The sequence below is a fragment of the Hevea brasiliensis genome, chromosome 12, assembly GCF_030052815.1.
Source record: "Hevea brasiliensis isolate MT/VB/25A 57/8 chromosome 12, ASM3005281v1, whole genome shotgun sequence".
Classification (NCBI taxonomy): Eukaryota; Viridiplantae; Streptophyta; class Magnoliopsida; order Malpighiales; family Euphorbiaceae; genus Hevea; species Hevea brasiliensis.
The window spans coordinates 11,716,388-11,737,538 of record NC_079504.1 but is presented as its reverse complement, the minus strand read 5'-3'; the positions used below and the strand labels follow the sequence as shown (position 1 = coordinate 11,737,538).

The window sequence follows — 21,151 nt, the reverse complement described above, 5'->3', positions numbered from 1 at the left end:
AATAAACAAATTCTTATGGGTTACTTCACTTCACCATTTGTGTTAGATAACACGTCTTACTAATCTAAGATATGCCATGTACATTGTTTATATATTCTTCGTACAGTAAAGCTGTGAAAAATAATTTAAATATGAAAAATATTTTACACTCTCATTCATTAAGTCAAAAATAATTAATGTTATTTAGTAGTTAGAGTTAGAATAAACATTGTTACTCCACATAATCAATTGAGAGTGGGATTAGGGCGTTAAAATGGGAAAAACACTTTATAATAAAATTATATAATTATTCATATTAATTCACAATAAATGCGGATCAATTTTTCCACAAAGCATATTGCTTATTTTAGAAAGGAAAATTATTAAATGATGATAACATCATTATCAACTGCCAAGCAACAAAATGCATTTATTGAGAATGCCAAAAAGGGGCCAGCAATTAAGCATTGGGAGGGCTAGCTAGGGTAATGACAAAGAATAGGGTTAGAGGAAGAGGAGACACTAATGGATGGGAATTGGGAGGAGTCAAAGTTGTTTGTTGAGGATTTTCAAGGCTGGTGTTTTGATGTTAAAAAAACCAAGAGTGTGGTTGAGGGAAGATAAGGTATTGTGGGTTGCTTGTATGGGTTTCTATGGAAGGGTATGAGAGGGGAAATATCATGGTTTTCATACAAGGACATTTGAAGAAAAAAAATGGATGTTTTTGGCTGTGCAAGTAACTGAAACGTTTTGCATTCACTATTTGAAGGCTATCTCAAACCCTGCAAGTAACTGAAACGTTTTGCATTCACTATTTGAAAGCTATCTCAAACCCTACTATTTATGCTTCTCTAACTTAAATTCACATCCAAACAAAAACAAATTGAGATAGAGAGAGATATTTTAATATATATATATATATATAACTGAAACGTTTTGCATTCACTATTTGAAAGCTATCTCAAACCCTACTATTTATGCTTCTCTAACTTAAATTCACATCCAAACAAAAACAAATTGAGATAGAGAGAGATATTATGTATATATATATATATATATATATATATATCTTAGAACATACCTGATGAAAGAGTACATCAAACAGCATAACAAGACAGCTGATACAAACCCAGTAAGTTCAAACAGTATCAAGAGCTGCTGCATACAAATTAAAACGGGACAAAAAGGAACAGCAGACCCAAAATTGAAAAGACCAGCAACAAATCCGCAGCAACCAGCAGGTCTCCCCATTTTTATCCAATGGTTTCATGGCAAGTTGGAACCCTTTCTCATTTCTGGTGATGACTGCCTTTTGAGCTCGTTAATTGGACTCTCTTATTCTTGTAGTTGTTGGAGCTAATTCCTCTTGAAATTGATTTATGTTTTACACCTTTCACCATAGAGGCATGGAGTGGAGTAATGTATACATAAAATAATTTTCTTTTATATGTTTACACAAAAATAAAGAATATTTTTTTTTTAATTGAGTTTGACTGTACTCAAACTTGAAATGAAAGATTATTCTAATACTGCGGATATTTAATATCATTTATTGTGAAATGTGAAGTGAAAAAAAAAATCAAATAAATGTATATATATTATTTTTTTTAATAGTAGGAAATTTATTTATTTATTTATTTATTTATTTATTATTATTATTATTATTATTATTATTATTATTATTGTAGGCCCTGTAAACTATAATGAGCTTGATTTTGATGATAACAAAACTTAATGAAATATACATTAACCCTTTGTGCATAAGTATTTGAAGTAATTTTATAGGTCATGATATGCAAAGACACTGATGGAAGGACTATTCTATTGACATGGCTGATATAAAAGGAGTTTATCATCTTGTATAACACAAGACGAATCAAAGTCCATGAAGAAATAGGATAGAAATTAAGTTCTTAGGTCCATTGTACAAGATTGGAGAATTTATGCCATTTGAGACCTAAAATCAATTTTGTTTTTAGATTTAAGAGTTTAGAAAGTGTTTTTATATCATTTCTAAGGTTTTTGAATGGTCAAAATAATTTTTACAACCTTTCTTCAAAAACTCAAAATTTCAATTTTTAAGTCAGGCAGTAGCGAAATTAGTTAACCCGTTGCGAAAATTAGTTAACTAGTTTTGATGTCTAAAATTCTCTGTCTTACAAAACTAGTTAACTGGTGAAAATTTTAGTTAACTATTTTTATGATCTGACCTGACTCAACTCTGCTGCACGACTTTCTAAGTAATAACGGCTAGTTTTTTGAAAATTAAAGAGCCGTTAGACACACTCTCCAGCAGACGTTTTTGGCAATGAAAAGCACCTATAAAAGGCATCATTTACTACAATTCTAACTAATGAAAGTGCTCTTATTCATAGTGAATTTATTATGCTTTTAAAGCTTTCATTCAATTTCTCTTGAGCTTGAGTGGCAAATATTCTCTCTCAATCTTCTAGCATTAAATTCTGTATCTGAGAGTTATTGAGAGTGATTTCTTCTACACCAAAACCTATTTAAGGTTGTGTAAGTGTGAGGACACACTTGTGTAAGGTTTTCAAGCACCTTGTGAAGCTTGTGGGAGGTTTTCAAGCACCTTGTGAAGCTTGTGGTCTTTTGTGGGAAGCAAAGACGTTGTAAAGGTCCTCAAGCACCTGGGAAGCTTGCTGATATTGTAAGGGCTTTGAATCTTGCCTATTGAAAAGATCAAATAGTGGAGTGACTCTCAAAGTGGGACTTTGGGAAGAGTGGATGTAGGCTAAGAGAGCCGAACCACTATAAACATTGTGTTTGATTCTCTTCTTCCCTTAACTCTTTAATTTTCAGCACTTTGATTTTCTGATTATATATTGAATGTGTTGAGAATTTGTTTATTGAGCTAATATTGCAAACTCTGAATTTTATGTGAGAAAATACACTTGATATCAAGTAATTATTTTGTGTATGAACTAGTATTTGTGCATAACTTGATTGATTACTTAAATTACACCCTAGGAACAGAGTTATACACATACATAGAAGTGCAAAGCCTCAATTTTTCATTAAGTCTAGAGCAAGGGCTAAAAAATTGTCTAAAGTGTCCAATTCACCCCTCTCTTGGTCACTTTCTTTGGGACAACAAATTGTTATCAGAGCTTGTCTCTCTTGCTTGAGGTTTAAACACCTTAGAGAGATCCTACAATGGCTGGCACATCTAACACAGTTGGTATCCTTGCACCTTTAGCTGAAGGACACTCTATCACTAGACCACCTTTGTTTAATGGTTCTAATTATTCTTTCTGGAAAGTGAGGATGAGAAACTTTATTCAATCTGTTGATATTGAAGCATGGCAAAGAATTGTTAAAGGTCCTGAAATTCCATTAGAATTGCATGCTGATGGTTATAGAGAAAAACTAGAAGATGAATATAATGAACTTGATTGGAAGAAAGTTTCTTTAAATGCTAAAGCTTTAAACATTCTTCATTGTGCAATTGATGCAACTGAGTATAATCGTATTTCAGGTTGTACATCTGCAAAAGAAGTGTGGGATAAACTTGAAGTCACATATGAAGGGACTAATCAAGTGAAGGAATCAAAAGCAAATAGGCTTGTTCAGGAATATGAACTATTTGAGATGAAACCTGGAGAAACCATTTCAGAAATGAGCACAAGATTTACTGATCTGGTGAATGTTCTCAAAGATCTTGAAAAAGAATTCATTGAAGAAGAGTTAGTCAAGAAAGTCTTGAGGTCACTACCTAAATCATGGGAAACAAAAGTTACAGTGATCTTTGACACCAAAGATTTCTCCAAATTCACTTATGATGAGCTTATTGGTTCTCTTATTGCTCATGAAATGCTTTATGACAAGAGCAAGAGCAATGTAGATGATGAAAAGAAAAAGAGAGGAATTGCCTTAAAGTCAAGCCAAGAGGATGAATTAAGGAAAACTATAGCTTTTAAGGCTGCCTCAAGTGACAGCTCCAATAGCTCAAGTGATGAAGATGATCTTGCCATGATTACAAGAAGATTCAAGAAAGCATTCAAAAAGGGAGGTTCGAAATATAAGAAATTCCTAAAGAAGTATTCTCCCAAAGGTGAAACAAGCAAGGATCAAAGTGAGATTAAATGCTTTGAATGCAACAAACCTGGTCACATCAAGCCAAATTGTCCTAAACTGAAAAGGAAGAATTCAAAGGACAAGAGCAAGAAAGCCTTAGTTGCTGGATGGATGGATAGTGATGATTCCTCAAGTGATAACTCTAGTGACAAGGAGGTTGCACACATTTGTCTCATGGCTCTAGAAGAGGATAAACCAGAAAGTTCCCAACAAAGAGAAATCAACACTGAGGTAAATAATTCTGACTCTCTTAGTATTGAGGATTATGAAGATGCATTTGCCAAATTATATGAAGAATACAAAGTTTATAAGAAAAAATGTTCTGCTTTAAATAAAGAAATTGCTTCCTTAAGAGCTGAAAATGATTCTATGAGTATTATTGTACAAGAAAATAAGTTTTATAAAAATCAAATGCTCTTGTTTGAAGAGCTGAATAAGGAGTTAGAAGATTCAAAAATTGCTTGTGAAAAACTCATTGAGAAAAACAGGATTTTAGAAACTAAGGTGGAATCTTTGACAAATGATTTAGCTAAATTCACAAATGGCACACAAATTCTTGATACATTACTTGGTTTTCAAAGATTATCAAATCAAAATCTGGTCTTGGTTATGATGGATTCATGCACTATGGAAAATACAAAAATTTCTTTGTAAAAGCTTCATCTCATTCATTATCAAATGTCATTTGTTTTTATTGTAACCAAAATGGTCATATGGTTAGTCATTGTCCCATAAGGAAAGGTTCCTCAAAAGTAAAAAGGATATGGGTGCCTAAAGGAACAATTCCTAATGTCTCTAACCCTCAAGGACCCAAACTTGCTTGGGTACCTAAGAAATAGTCAATAAATTTCAGGTATGTCTTAGAAGCAAGCAAGAGTGTGAACAATGGTATGTTGATAGTGCTTGTTCAAGACACATGACTGGAGACAAAGAAAAATTCTCAAACCTTACCTTGAAAAGTGGTGGACATGTGAGATTTGGTGACAAAGGCAAAGCTTACATCATTGGAAGTGGCTCTATTGGGAAAAATCCAAGCATAAAGGATGTCACATTAGTTGAAGGTTTGAAATTCAATCTTCTTAGTGTAAGTCAACTATGTGATAAAGGTTACAAAGTTATTTTTAATTCTACACATTGTGAGATTAGAAGTTTGCATAATGATCATACATTATTCATTGCACCTAGAAGTGAAAATGTATATTTGCTTGATTTAAATATTATTGAAAATGGAAATGAAAGATGTCTTGTATCTCTTGAAGAAGATAGTTGGTTGTGGCATAGAAGACTTGGTCATGCTAGTATGCATGTGATTTCAAAACTTTTAAGATATGACCTTGTTAAAGGTTTGCCAAAAATTAACTTTGAAAAAGACCATGTTTGCAAGCCTTGTTCTCTTGGGAAACAAACCAAAGTTTCTTTCAAATCAAAAAATGTTGTTTCAACATCTAGACCCCTTGAGTTATTACTTCTTGATTTGTTTGGTCCTATTACACCTATTAGTCTTGGTGGTAAAGCGTATACTTTGGTCATAGTAGATGATTACACTGGGTATACATGGACATATTTTCTTGCACATAAGGATGAAACTTTTAGTGTATTTATATCTTTTTGTAAGAAAGTAGAAAGTGAAAAAGACTTACCCATTTCCTCCATTAGAAGTGATCATGGGAGAGAGTTTGAAAACCAATCTTTTGATGAATTTTGTTCAAACAATGGCATTTTTCATAATTTTTCAGCTCCTAGAACCCCACAACAAAATGGAGTTGTAGAGAGGAAAAATAAAACTTTACAAGAAATGGCAAGAACAATGCTTAGTGAACATAGTCTTCCAAAATACTTTTGGGCAGAAGCCATAAACACTGCTTGCTATATCTTGAATAGAGCAATGATTAGGCCAATCTTAAAGAAAACCTCTTATGAATTATGGAAAGGGAGGAAGCCTAACATTTCTTACTTTCGTGCATTTGGTTGTAAGTGTTATATTTTGAACAATAAGAAAGATAACCTCAAAAAGTTTGATGTAAAATCAGATAAAGGTATTTTTCTAGGATATTCAATGCATAGCAAAGCTTATAGAGTCTTTAATAGGAGAACTTTGTTAGTTGAGGAAACCATTCATGTTATATTTGATGAAACTAACAACTTCTTGGAAAGAAAGATTGTTTGTGATGATGATGAACTAGGTAAAATTTTTGGAAGAAAAAAGGATGAGACTCAAAAGCAACAAAGTCAACCTATTGAGCCCCAAAGTGCAATTGGGAATGATGTTGACAATAAAGATGCTAATGAGAAAGATCAAGAAGGTGATCAAGAAGTATTGCCCAATATTGAAGAACTCCAAATTGATGAACCACATCATGATGACCTACCTCAAGAATGGAGATATCATAGAGATCATCCAAAGGAGGACATAATTGATAGCCCTTCACAAAAGATGATGACAAGAGCTCAACTTCGAAAATACTTTGGTAATGTTGCATTTGTTTCTCAACTTGAACCAAAGTCTTATAATGAAGCTCAAAGTGATGAGAGTTGGATTCTTGCTATGCAAGAAGAACTCAATCAATTTGAGAGAAATAAAGTATGAAAACTTGTTCCTAGACCTAGAAATCATTCTATCATTGGCACCAAGTGGGTTTTTAGGAACAAAATGGATGATAAAGGACATGTCATTAGAAATAAGGCTAGATTAGTAGCTCAAGGATATAATCAAGAGGAAGGTATTGATTTTGATGAAACTTTTACTCCAGTTGCTAGAATTAAAGCCATTAGAATTTTATGTGCATTTGCATGTTATAAAAATTTTATGCTCTATCAAATGGATGTTAAGAATGCGTTCTTGAATGGTTATATTGATGAAGAAGTTTATGTTGAACAACCACCAGGTTTTGAAAACTATGAATTTCCTAATCATGTTTATAAACTCACTAAGGCTTTATATGGATTGAAGCAAGCCCCTAGAGCTTTGTATGAGAGGCTTAGTATGAGAGGCTTAGTAAGTTTCTTTTAGATAATAGTTTTCAAAGAGGAAAAGTAGACAACACACTCTTCACAAAAACACATAAACATGATATGCTTATCGTTCAAATTTATGTTGATGACATTATTTTTGGTGCTACTAATGCTTCTCTATGCAAAAGCTTCTCTAAGATGATGCAAAATGAATTTGAGATGAGCATGATAGGTGAACTTACCTTTTTTCTTGGACTACAAATTAAGCAACTCAATGGTGGCATCTTCATTAATCAATCCAAGTACATCAAAGATATGCTAAAAAAATTCAAGATGGATGATTTGAAGAGTATTGGAACTCCTATGAGCTCCACCATCAAGTTGGAAAAGGATGAAAAAGGTAAAGATGTTGATCAAAAGCTATTTAGAGGCATGATTGGCTCACTTTTATATTTAACTGCATCTAGACCTGACATTCATTTCAGTGTGTGTTTGTGTGCTCGGTTTCAATCATGTCCTAAGGAATCTCATCTAATTGTTGTTAAAAGAATTTTCAAATACCTCATTGGCACACACTCAATTGGTTTATGGTATCCTAAATGCGACACATTTGATCTAGTTAGATATAGTGATTCTGACTTTGCTGGAAGTAGATTAGATAGAAAGAGTACTTCGGGTACTTGCCAATTCCTAGGTCATGCCTTAGTGTCTTGGCATAGTAAGAAACAAACTTCTATAGCTCTTTCTATTGCTAAAGCAGAATACATTGCTGCAGGAAGTTGTGTTGCTCAAATTCTATGGATGAAGCAACAATTAGAAGATTTTGGTTTAAAGGTTGATCATGTTCCTATAAGGTGTGATAATACTAGTGCCATCAACTTAACTAAAAATCCAGTCCAACACTCTAGATTAAAGCATATAGAAATTAGACATCACTTTATTAGAGATCATGTTCAAAACGGTGACATTAAGTTAGAGTTTGTTCCTACAGAACAACAACTTGCAGATATTTTTACAAAACCACTAAATGAGGAAAATTTTTGTAGGATTAGAAGAGAACTTGGCATGAGTGAAGCTATTGAATGATATTTATTGCATTTAATATGAATTTGGTGCATAAATTGGTTAAATATGTTGTTAGTACTATATTCTGCATACATGTGTTTTTAGTTAACTACTTTCTCACTGCAGTTGTCTAGTTTTATACCTGTATAATATTTAGCCAACTGGGTTTCCAAATTAGTTAACTAATTTTGCCTCTGTGTACATTTGACAAAACGTGCCTGATTTAAAATTACTTTCTTTCTAACGGGTATTTTTGCTCTCTTTGTAATCTATTTTGACAAATATACCCCTGACCATAGTTATGCTCTTTTTATGTCTTTAAAGGGTAAAATTGGGTTTTGGCAAAAAGGGATTCCCGGTTCTCCATGAAAAACTGTACACAATTTCAAAATTTGAAATTTTTTTTGTGTAACTGCTGCATATCACTTCAATCAATCTAAAACTCCCTCATTTCTCTGCTGCAAGTTGATTCTCCACTCTCTTAGAAACCCCAAATTACTCTCAAAACCAGAAATCCCCAATTTTCTTTCTCAAAATCCCTAAACGGTAAAATCCCGTTCTTCCTTATGCCGCTACTTCTCACTGAAATTTTTCAAGGATCGATGGCAAGGGTAAAACAAGTGACTACCAAACCTCAAAAATTCATGGGTGATGCCATGAAAGCTGCTGCCAATTCCGAAAAGGAGAGAGAAGAAGGAACTAAAGTTGAGAACAGTAATGACGAAACAGAGACAGTGGCAGAACGAGCAAGAAAAAGAAAGGGAAAGGGTATTGCTGGGTCAGAGCCTTCTGAGAAAAAGAAGAAAATGGAGAAGGCCCCTGCTTCGAAACTTTTTGTGCAACAAAATATTTTCGAGCCAAGGTACATTAAATGGGATTCATTTTCTGACTTGCCTTATGAATTTGAAGAATTATTTACTTTTCAAGGTTGGATGGAATTTTATGAGTTGAATGAATATTATTATCCTTATTTGATTCAAGAATTTTATGGAAGTATGAAAGAAGTTGTTAAAGGAGAAAGTTTTAGTGTGAGAGTTAAGAAGAAAAGTTAAATTGTTGATGTTGAATTCTTAGCCTCTATTTTAAACCTACCAAATGATGGAAATAGGATTGGAACCTTCAAAGATTCTAGGAAGCTTGAAGGATATGATGAGAAGGCATTTCAATTATCAATTTTTTCCTGAGGGTAAACCTGAAAATGAAATGACCAACATCAGTTTAGTGCCTCAAAATTTTAGGATTCTACATCCTTCATTCGCTATTTGCTCAATCCTAGAAGTGGTAGTCACTCATATGCAAATAGCCTTGATTTATGCATTATGTGGCACTTGGTTAACAACATCAGATTTAATTTGCCATTTTTGATTTTTAAAGTGATTGCTAAGTCTAGTAAGCATAGAAGGTTGCCATATGCTATGCCTTTGACTCTTATATTTTAAGCTATGGGAGTTGATTTGAGCAAAGAAAAGAAGTTTAGCAATCCTATTCCCATTAAGGAGATATTCAAGGCTGATGATGGTAGGAAAAGGAGTAAGAAAGAAGACAAAAAGCAAGAAGAAGAGACTGAGATTGAGATTGAATCTGAATCAGAATCAAATTCTGAAGCAGAATCGGACATCCCATTAAGCAAGTTGAAAGAGACAAGTTCTAAGATAGATGAAGGGGAAAGCTCTAAGAAGAAAGAGAAAATGAAGCTAAAAATGTTAGATTTTGTGAAAATCAGTAAAGCAAATCTGGACATGATGAAGGAAATAAAAGAAATGAGTGGCCTGACCTTGAGTATTTTAGAAAAATCTCATGAATTGCAGAAGGGAATTATGGCTGAGCACAATGCAAAGATGGATATGTTGATTAATAGATTGGATAGACAAGAGTGGTTCATGAAGAAGATGGCTCAAATGCTGTTTGGTGAATCTTTTGGAAAGTTTGGAGATTTTGGAAGCTACCCACAGGGTACTGCTGGTCCTAGCAATGCAAAGGCTGCTGGACCAAGTGGAGTAAAAATTTCTGAAGTGGAAGAAGAAGCAGAGGAGCATGTAGAAGCTGCTGAAAAGGTACAAGAAGAAAGTAAGCTAGCTGAGGTTGAAGAAGTAGAGAAAAATGATGAGAAGGAAAAATCTGCAGAAGAGGCATCAGAAGCAGAACAAGAACCTGCCAAAGAGACATCAAGAGAATCCTCCTCATCTCATACTACAAGCAACAGCAGCAGTGACAATGGAAAAAGTGAAGGCAGAAATGGTTCAAGACAAGAAGAGGAGAAGGAAGAGCAGTCACAAGACCCATCCTCTGAACAACCAAACATTGTTCCTACTGCCTCTCAACCAGTACCTGAATCAACCATCTCTTTACCCATGCAATACGGACCTAGAAGAACCAAAACACAAGCCAGAAAATCAGTTCTACCCATTCCTCCAAAAATCCAAGTACCCATACCTGAAAAAGAACCCCCAAAGAAGAAGCAACAAGCCAAACTTGTTGATCCCACTCACCTTAGGAGAAGTGGCAGAATTCTTAGCAGCAAAGAAAAATCTTGAGATTTTTTGAAATATGCTTTCTGACTTTCAAAGTTGTGTCTTTTTGTTTTTTAAACAAGGGAGAAAATAGGAGAAAGCCTATCCTTTTGTTGATGTCAAAAAGGGGGAGAAATTAGGAGAAGATAGGAAAATATTTTAACTGACAGAATGATTTTAGTTAACTGGGTACATTTTTAGTTAACTAATTTTGTTCAGTGGTTATATGGTTCATATTCTGATATAGATATTTTGGACTTATTTTGGAAAGTTATTGAAGATATGATGATGATCCTTTATGATTGACTTATGGTTGATATATCTTATGTATGATGATTGAATTGATCTTGGATGAATTAATCTTGGAAATTGCTTAACATGTTATTATCTTCAAAATGCTTTGAATATCAGATTTAGGGGGAGCTATTTTGTAGCTTCTCAACATTCTTGCATTTTGAATGATTGTGTGCATACATATAGGGGGAGCTTGTCTAAAAGCAAGTTTTTGCATACATGACATATGTAGATAGTTATACAATTGAATTTTTATGACTTCATAGATTCATTAAGTTTTGACATCATCAAAAAGGGGGAGATTATAGGCCCTGTAAGCTATAATAAGCTTGATTTTGATGATAACAAAACTTAATGAAATATACATTAACCCTTTGTGCATAAGTATTTGAAGTAATTTTATAGGTCATGATATGCAAAGACACTGATGGAAGGACTATTCTATTGACATGGCTGATATAAAAGGAGTTTATCATCTTGTATAACACAAGACGAATCAAAGTCCATGAAGAAATAAGATAGAAATTAAGTTCTTATGTTCATTGTACAAGATTGGACAATTTATGTCATTTGATACCTAAAATCAATTTTGTTTTTAGATTTAAGAGTTTAAAAAGTGTTTTTATATCATTTCTAAGGTTTTTGAATGGTCAAAATAATTTTTACAACATTTCTTCAAAAACTCAAAATTTCAATTTTTAAGTCAGGCAGTAGCGAAATTAGTTAACCCGTTGCGAAAATTAGTTAACTAGTTTTGATGTCTAAAATTCTCTGTCTTACAAAACTAGTTAACTGGTGAAAATTTTAGTTAACTATTTTTATGATCTGACCTGACTCAACTCTGCTGCACGACTTTTTAAGTAATAACAGCTAGTTTTTTGAAAATTAAAGAGCCGTTAAACACACTCTCCAGCAGACGTTTTTTGCAATGAAAAGCACCTATAAAAGGCATCATTTACTGCAATTCTAACTAATGAAAGTGCTCTTATTCATAGTGAATTTATTGTGGTTTTTAAAGCTTTCATTCAATTTCTCTTGAGCTTGAGTGGCAAATCTTCTCTCTCAATCTTCTAGCATTAAATTCTGTATCTGAGAGTTATTGAGAGTGATTTCTTCTACACCAAAACCTATTTAAGGTTGTGTAAGTGTGAGGACACACTTGTGTAAGGTTTTCAAGCACCTTGTGAAGCTTGTGGGAGGTTTTCAAGCACCTTGTGAAGCTTGTGGTCTTTTGTGGGAAGCAAAGACGTTGTAAAGGTCCTCAAGCACCTGGGAAGCTTGCTGATATTGTAAAGGCTTTGAATCTTGCCTGTTGAAAAGATCAAATAGTGGAGTGACTCTCAAAGTGGGACTTTGGGAAGAGTGGATGTAGGCTAAGAGAGCCAAACCACTATAAACATTGTGTTTGATTCTCTTCTTCCCTTAACTCTTTAATTTTCAGCACTTTGATTTTCTGATTATATATTGAATGTGTTGAGAATTTGTTTATTGAGCTAATATTGCAAACTCTGAATTTTATGTGGGAAAATACACTTGATATCAAGTAATTATTTTATGTATGAACTAGTATTTGTGCATAACTTGATTGATTACTTAAATTACACCCTAGGAACAGAGTTATACACATACATAGAAGTGCAAAGCCTCAATTTTTCAGTAACTCTAGAGCAAATGCTGAAAATTTGTCTAAAGTGTCCAATTCACCCCCTCTTGGTCACTTTCTTTGGGACAACAATTATTATTATTATTATTATTATTATTATTATTATTATTATTATTATTATTATTATTTTTGACCTTACAATGTACAGCCAATAAATGTAACATCCAAGTTCATTTTTTACTAACTTAATTTCCCTAGCATTTGTGGTGGGTAATAATTGTCAGAAAGCATGAGGTTCATGGTCATTCTTAAATTTGAGATATAAATCACTATCACAATCTTGTTTTCTTTATAAAGTTATCTGCCTTAATTAGACCCATTAATTTTGACACTTCATCTTAATCTGCAATAGTTGTTTGATGACCGTGATGATATCGCTAGACCTAGCAAAATTTGAATCCAACTTCTTATGTGTTTCTATCTCTCTTTCAATTTTTTTTTTTTTAAATCATATCAATCAATTTCCAATTATAACTCTAAGATTGGATGAACAAAAAGCAATGTTAACTTAATATATATCAACAATTAAAAAAAATTTATTCTAAGACGTTTTATAATTATTATTATTTTATTAATATTATTATTAGTGTGGTGATATATAAGTTTTTATTGTCATAATAATTAGGTTGGAGGTTCTTATACTGAGTCGTTGTAATTGACTAATCTAAATTACACCTTAACTGAAAGTAGACAAATTAATCCAATGTAAACAAGTGAATTATTATTATTCCTACCAATTAATAGAATAGTATATAATTCTTCTATTCTTCATTAATAAAATTATCGCTTATAAAAAAAACCTATATATATATATATATATATAGAGAGAGAGAGAGAGAGAGAGAGAGAGAGAGAGAGAGAGAGGATTGAGTTTGAATAAATCAAATCAGGCCTGTACTTGAACAACTAATTTCTGTTATATATGAAAAAATATAAGACATTAAATTAGATAAAGAAAGAGAAAGACTGAATTTGAAAGGATATGGAGGAGGAGCTGAATTGGCACATCCACCAATTCTAATTAGATACTGATTTTATACCCACCAATTCTTCATGTATAGTTTGCTTGATATATGCTTATGATGTGAATAGATAGTCTATTTTAAGCAAATTTAGATGGGCTTTCAAGTGTTTAATTTCGTGGGGTATAAAATCTCAATCAGTTAAGAAACAATTAATTAATATAATGATTAGTGCACATAATCTTTCAACTTTTTTATTTGATTTGCCATCTGCATGGATTATCGAAAGGTTTACCAATAACATACTTTTCCTGATGCTGTGCTTGCACGGCATTAATTAATATTCATCAATTAACCCTTTATTAAGACTGCCTTGAAAAATATTTAGTTAGAGGTCTTCTATATTTCCCCATACTCTAGTTAAAATCAATTAATTTTTATTAACAAATTAATTATTTTTTTCATATATGTGATTAATTAAGCTCAACTGTCATTATTTATTCCCTGTTCTGCAACTACCATATCTTAATATACCCTTTTAGTGTTTAATAATTTAATTTGATTTGTTCAAACATTTGGCTATGCCTAGCTATATAGTCTACACCTCTATTATTTAATTATTGCAGGAGAGTTACTGTTAATATCCCACCTCAGGATAGGAAAGGAAAATGTCTTTTATAAAGCCTTGGCCACACCTCTTTCCTTGAGATAACTTTATAAATGAGTTAGATTCGGCTCATTTTCTAAAGATGATATCAGAGTTTTTCTTCTCATAGGCTTTCATAAGTGTTTCACGCTCTAAATATTCGGTTTTAGATATGAAAGAGATGTATTAATATCTCAAATTAACTTGAGATAAGAGTAATGTGCTTTTTATAAAGTGTTGGACACTTCTTCCCCCTTAACTAGTTTTTAAGAGGGAGTCAAGTCTGACTCATTTTCTTAAGAATTACAAGCTAATTTCATTGCTTCTCAAAACCCTTTCTTTTTTATTTCTTTGTTTTAAAAAAAAATGCTATTTCAGAACAATATACATATTAGCGATACCAAAGAATCAAGTGGTATTATTAATTATATTCCAGTTCTAGGAACTGCTAAAGCAAGCTATGGCAGATGATGTAGTTTTTTTTTTTTTTTGATAAGCAAGGCGATGATGTAGTTATGCTTTCAGAAGTTATCAATTATAACAAAATCTTGTTGCGAGATTAGGGCATGCCAAATTTGAAATTGCCAACTTGCTTTGACACAATTTATGCAGGCTTTTGTATATATAGATCCACCATTCAAAACTGGTACCAAAGAGAACCATGAACTGCTAGAAACATAAAACTTCAATTAATGGCATATTAATTGGGTTGACATTGACCTGTGTTTTTTACTAAATGCATTTAATATTGAGAGAGTACTCATCAACATATTGCTCGTTTGGTCAGCAATGACTAGTGCTCATCATAACTGGGATTGTACATATATAGAGTGACCAAGACATGTAAATGTATGAATTTGCAATATGCCTGCCAAAATTTTGTTGGTCTCTTAGAAATTGATCAAATTAATGATTAAGATCGATTACTGCACCAAAAATCCTCGGTCTCCCAATTTAATAATTGGGTGTTTCATTAACTTCCTAATCAAAGGTATTAGGAAAGTAGTCTTTGCAATAGGAGAGCTGTCTCTTTTAGTACAAAAAACAGTAAATCATCATCAATGAGTTTTTTTTTTTTTTTTTGATTTAACGTAGTACCATGGCTTAAAATGGTGAGATAGAGATGGATAAAGCTAGCTACAGGAGATGAGGGAAAAAAACAGAAAAGAAAAAGAAATAGGTGAGAATAAGTTCATGGGGCAATAGCATAACAAGAAATGGTCAGTGGTTCTACAGGAACCCATACACAATATAAGGGGTGGCTAAAGGCCAAATGTGTCGTGTAAAACCAACAAAAGTGACTTGCCATCCACAGCTAAACCAACCCCACTTTCTTATTCTCTCTATTGGTTTCTCGTTTCTTATGCTCCTATATATCTTCTTCTCGACTTCTCTCTGGTGTATTTTGATGATAAAGAATTTAAAGCTCAGGGTGCCAGCAGCAACTCTTGTTGGCCTTCGATAATGGATGGACCTGGGGCTGCGAACTCGTATGATGATGCTAAAAATAGTTCAACTTGTGCTAGAGGTCACTGGAGACCAGCTGAGGATGAGAAACTCAGGCAACTTGTTGAGCAATATGGCGCACAGAACTGGAATTCTATTGCTGACAAGCTTCAAGGAAGATCAGGTATATACATACATACGTACATACACACACACACACACACATATATATATATAATTCTGAGTTTATGTTAGGATCTTTCTATATTAATAGCTTAAACTTCTGTTCCATGAAATTATTGGGAATCAGAAATTTTGTCAAAAACCAAAAACCTGAGTTTCAGGGTTTTCTTTCTTTCCCCTACTTTGGCAGAAGTAAATGATCTCGCTCATGGGATTCTTCTGGATCATACTACATGTAATTTCTTAATATAATTATATATTTCAATGTTCTAATCTAAGAGATATGGGATTATGTCCCTCTTTCTATCCGTCTTAAACTTGCAGTATTTGGCTCCTGATTTTCTTGCTTTTTTTTTTTTTTTTCAGGGAAGAGTTGCAGATTGAGGTGGTTTAATCAACTCGACCCTAGAATCAACAGGAGACCATTCACAGAAGAAGAAGAGGAGAGATTACTGGCAGCTCATCGTATTCATGGAAACAAATGGGCTCTGATAGCCAGACTATTTCCAGGTCGAACTGATAATGCTGTGAAGAACCACTGGCATGTAATAACAGCAAGAAAACAAAGGGAACAATCCAAACTAAGTGGAAAGAGAAGTTATCAAGAAGGCTCAAGTGACTCCAACACTACCACCCCTAATTATTTTCATCCAAGAAAATTAAGGTCTCAAGACCTGTTGAGCTCAGGAATTGGATTTGAAAATAGAACTAGAGTCTTGGAATTTCGAAACCCCAGTGCAGATAGGATATTCTCAGTCGTCTCTTCCTCTAATACTTCTTCACCTTCCTGGACGTTTGACCCATCATACAATTCGCCTTCAGTAGTTGATCATTTATCATCCAGAAAATTAGAAGGAAGAGATTACTTCAATAATTCTAGTTTTTACAATACCAAGAACTCCTCAATTTTAGATCAACAATCTATTTATGGATGCTACCCAAATTCTTCCATGCATCGGAGTTCCACTGTTTGGGGGCTTCCAAACTACAGAAGGGTTGTTCCAAATCCGTTTGGGCACCTAAAACTTGGAGATGAGCATGAAAACCATGGAATGATCAAGAAAGAGTTGGCCAATTTTTGCTATAACTCATCCACATTGAAGAATAATAAGAAAGTGAGTAACCAGGCAGAACAAGGAGATCAAGAATCTATGATCAGACACAAGGAGGTTCAATTCATAGATTTTCTTGGTGTGGGTATATCTTCTTGATCAACAAAAAAAGACGCTTTCTTTTATTTAAAATTATATATTTCTCATATAAATGGTAGTTTTAGCTTCACTATTTCATCTTCTTGTGAAAAATGTTGATGGCATGCAAATGAAGTAGAAGTAGTTCAGCTGTCATATTAATTCCTCGAAATTCTTTTTTTTTATATGTCATATTTATATATTCTCTGAATCAGAAATATGATTTAGACAGTTCTGCGAGTTTCAAGAGACATCCTTGTATATTCTCTAGGTTTTCCTTGTGTGGATCATTTAAAGCTTTAGCTACCTTTCTTTCACTTCGTCCTCTTTCCATCAATGCATTGAAGTGCAAGAAAACATATATATTTCATCAATTTTCCAGTGCCCAATTTTTTTATGTAAAGCAATCGAGTCATCAGACTATAATAACTTAATTGTTGTGTGTTTATGTCATAGTGTAAAAGATGAAAAAGGTTCGATCAATTCATAGTTCCTGGATAATCTTTCACAATCAATAACAATTACAATCCGCAGAACCGATCATGGTGAGATGCTAAAACTGAAGCAAAATTAAAATTTTCTTGATTGAAATCACTTTTCTTTTACCCTTTTCAGCTTTGGTTGTATGCTGTTTCCACTTCTTGAATTATTTGGGCTTCATTTGAAATTTTTCTCATATAATCATAATATTTTTTATTTAATTTCTATTTTTTAAATAATTTTTTTAAAATTAAAAAATTGAATTTTTTAATTATTATATTTTTCAATACAAAAATTTTAAAAAATTAAATTGAATTCGTGTAAATTTATAATTTCTAAACATGCAAGTTTTTATATCATGGACTGAGTTAATTTCTTGAAACTTCTTAACCTTTATAAGGAGGTGATGGTAAGAAAAACAATATACAATATAATATAAAGTTTTCGTATCTTGGGTTTAATGTGAAAATCCACGTACATAAAGATTTGTATATTGGATAATAGTTCATGCATACGTGCTTACATATACGTCTCCTCCTCCACCTCCTCCTCGTCGTCGCAGGATGAGTATAGGTCTGACTTCTGAGTTTGAGGTGCAAAGAATAAAGATACTAGGGGGGTAGGATTATCTATGGTCGTCAAATTGTAACAGAATATTAATTAAAAAATTTAAAATCAATAATGTGTGCATTTATTCTCCTGAGGCTGCTTCTGCCTTTCGTAGCCACAACATTTGAAAGTCACAGGTCTAGCGTAGTTAATTAATTTGTATGTTTTGTACTATATGTTTAAATAAATAAATAAATAAATAATCTCGAATTGAAAAATGCAAATTCTTTGATATAAAGTATGGAATTCATTTGAAATTATTACGCATTTTGTCTTGGGTTCAACATTTAGTGAATGCATCTATAGCTAGTTTTAAGTTTTAGCCATCACTAGCTTAATTAATTATAATAATCAAAATACAATCATCTTAATAAGCAACATAAAAAAATTTCATTATAATTATAATATTATTAATTAATATTCTTGGTTCACCCTTGGGCAACTTTCTTTCACATCATCATATTAATTAAATTCATTTTTTAACATAAAAATTAAATAAATCAACTCTTTAATTTAAATTAGTCTTATAATGAACCCATTAACTTAATAAGTATTAACGAATAAAGCATTATATGATTAATATTAAAAGTTGGTATAAATAACCTTCAGCCTTTATACCACTTAACTTTAATAATTAGATTTGCATTATTTAGCATATTTGAGAATCGATAGAGTCTAATTTGTCTCTAATTATGATTAGCTTTCATTGACAACTTTATCTCATCTCTAATTACAAGTAACTCTAACCAACTCGTATAGCTACGATCGAGTAGTCTTGTTGATGGTGACTCTACTTTGTCTCTAGCTACACGTAACCCTAATCAGCCCATATCTCGTAAATGTGGAAATCGTTAGAGTTCGTGGTGACTCTACCGTGTCTCTAATTCCAGATAGTCTTATTGGTTGCAGCTATACCTCATCTCTAATTATACCTTGCCACATTATGAATAGTCCTATCGGTGGCGACATTCTAACTCTGCACAATTTTCTTACAAAATCAGTATCAATTATCACACTTCCAAATCTAACCCGCCAAACAATTTTAAGGCTTTAAAAACTATAAAGCCTAACTAAAGTTAATTTTTGCAATTGAATCTAAGCTATTTAAGATTCTCTAACCAATTCATATCTAATAATGTGGTAATGGGTGGGCGGTGAGATGTTACCATTAGTGTCAATTTTGTAAATGACAACTAATAAAATATATGCAGCCATATTGTTTAGACAATTCTAGAAGGAAAACAAAAACAAGAGAGATACACTAAATTAATAAAATTTAAAGGTAACTTTTCATTAAATTAATCATTATCTTTTAATCTTTTCTCGAAGCATTAGCTTTTGTCAAGCAAAAAACAAAAGTAAATTAACAGAACAATTTATGAAATATATATACACATTTAACATCACTTCTTGAATGCATTTTTAATAAAATATTTTATTATTCAGACATGAGCTCAATTTCCAGAATGTTGAGCGGTTTACGTACTGATTAGATGAGATTAAGGTCCACAGAATTTGGATTAAAAAAACAAATTTAAAGAAAAATAAAAGGAATAGCGGACTTTAACATGAAATTTTAATTTTCAAGTGTCTATGTATTCGATTGATGTGATGAAATTTCACGTGGTTCGAATTAAAAATTGAATAAAATATTAGAAAGAAGGGGCAAACTCGAATATTAATTTGAAATTTTAATTCACTTGACGGATAAAGTCCAAGCAGTTCAAATTAAAAAAATAATAAAAAAAATTAAAAAAAAAAGACAGACTTAACCTAATTTTTTTTAATATAAATGGATTCGATTGAAACTTAAATTCTAATTTTATGTGTATTATTCATGTAATTTAAAAAATTTGGTGAAAATTATATAGTTTAAATTTAATTAATAAAAAATTAAAAAAAATAAAATTCAATCCCTAAATACAATTTTTAAACATTTAGTAGTATTATTAATATTGACATCTTTTATCATTTTATTATTTTAAAAGATGATAAAAATGGGCTTCTACCACATTTAAAGGATAGTGAAATGGGTGGACATCACTAATAAATTATGGTGTCTTCTTTAGTTAGTTCAATTTTACTTCATTTTATTTATACTTTATATAATTTCACTAGTAAATTAGATTATAATAATCCATGTTAATTATTGAAAAATTTAAATTATAAAAGCTCAAGGAAAAGAAAATGAACTTAAAAATTATTATCTAAATCTGATTTATTATAAATTTAAAATACAAATAAATATTATTCAAATATTTAATGAGTATATCACACTATATATCTTGTATATTAAATTTATAATGGATTATGAACTCACAGAGTTGTGCCGTTTCACCGCAAAATTATCTTCTTCCACTGCCCATTTTCAGTTTTTTTCATACTTTAGAATAGAGGTGAGTATCAATTAGTTTAATTTGATTTAGTCTCAAAAATTAAGAAATTGATTAAATTGAAATTGATAATAGATTAAATCTAATTAAACTGAATTAGGGATAGAGTGAAATCCAATAGACAGTTTAGTTCGCTTTATTGGTTTATGTTTTATCATAGTTTTTTTTTTTAATTTATTGTGGATCTAATTTTAATTAGAAAAAAAAAGTAAATAAGCTCCTATACTTTTTAATAGGGAGTGAAATGAGTTTAAAATTAAGTTTTAAACCAAATAAACTTCATTATTTCCTAACAAGGTCAAGTATGTGCACACTTTAAGAATATTATTATTTTTTCCTAATTGTAAATATTAAATTTATTAATTTTAATTAAAATAAAATTAAAAAAATTGAAATAGTGAATAAAAATTATTTAATATTAAAAACATTATTCTTAATATTTTCTTATTTAAAAAATAAAAAATGTAATATTTTATTATTAAAAAAATATTTTATTAAGTATGGACTTAGTTCACCTTAATTAGAAAGTATAAGATATTTTTAACTTAATTTTGAGTCTATTTAGCCCTTAGCTGAGAGTACAAAAGAATTTTTTTTTTCAATTTCAATTATATTTCTTATTTTTAAGATTAATTTTAAGACTAATAATAAATTATTAAAAAAAAACTATTCAAATCGGTTGAA

The 21,151-nt window shown here is 31.6% G+C and overlaps 3 protein-coding genes across 3 annotated transcripts; all 3 read left to right on the top strand.

Moving 5' to 3' along the window:
• Positions 1-3,153: 3,153 nt before the first annotated feature.
• Positions 3,154-4,728, top strand: LOC131171105 (uncharacterized). The gene has a single exon (XM_058130557.1). The coding sequence runs from the start codon at positions 3,154-3,156 to the stop codon at positions 4,726-4,728; it is 1,575 nt and encodes a 524-aa protein (XP_057986540.1).
• A 4,805-nt stretch (positions 4,729-9,533) lies between these two features.
• On the top strand, positions 9,534-10,625 carry LOC131171104 (uncharacterized). Its single transcript, XM_058130556.1, has one exon. The coding sequence runs from the start codon at positions 9,534-9,536 to the stop codon at positions 10,623-10,625; it is 1,092 nt and encodes a 363-aa protein (XP_057986539.1).
• Positions 10,626-15,459: 4,834 nt separating this feature from the next.
• Positions 15,460-17,302, top strand: LOC110671502 (transcription factor MYB77). The gene is made up of 2 exons (XM_021833981.2): positions 15,460-15,796; positions 16,162-17,302. Exons 1-2 carry the CDS (start codon positions 15,631-15,633, stop codon positions 17,004-17,006), a joined length of 1,011 nt encoding a protein of 336 aa, XP_021689673.2. The 5' UTR covers positions 15,460-15,630; the 3' UTR covers positions 17,007-17,302.
• Positions 17,303-21,151: the final 3,849 nt, after the last annotated feature.

Coding starts and splice junctions, on each gene's coding strand:
- LOC131171105 (XM_058130557.1), top strand. CDS start 3,154: ATGGCTGGCACATCTAACACAGTTGGTATCCTTGCACCTTTAGCTGAA.
- LOC131171104 (XM_058130556.1), top strand. CDS start 9,534: ATGGGAGTTGATTTGAGCAAAGAAAAGAAGTTTAGCAATCCTATTCCC.
- LOC110671502 (XM_021833981.2), top strand. CDS start 15,631: ATGGATGGACCTGGGGCTGCGAACTCGTATGATGATGCTAAAAATAGT. Junction 15,797..16,161: donor CAAGCTTCAAGGAAGATCAG/GTATATACATAC, acceptor TTTTTTTTTCAG/GGAAGAGTTGCAGATTGAGG.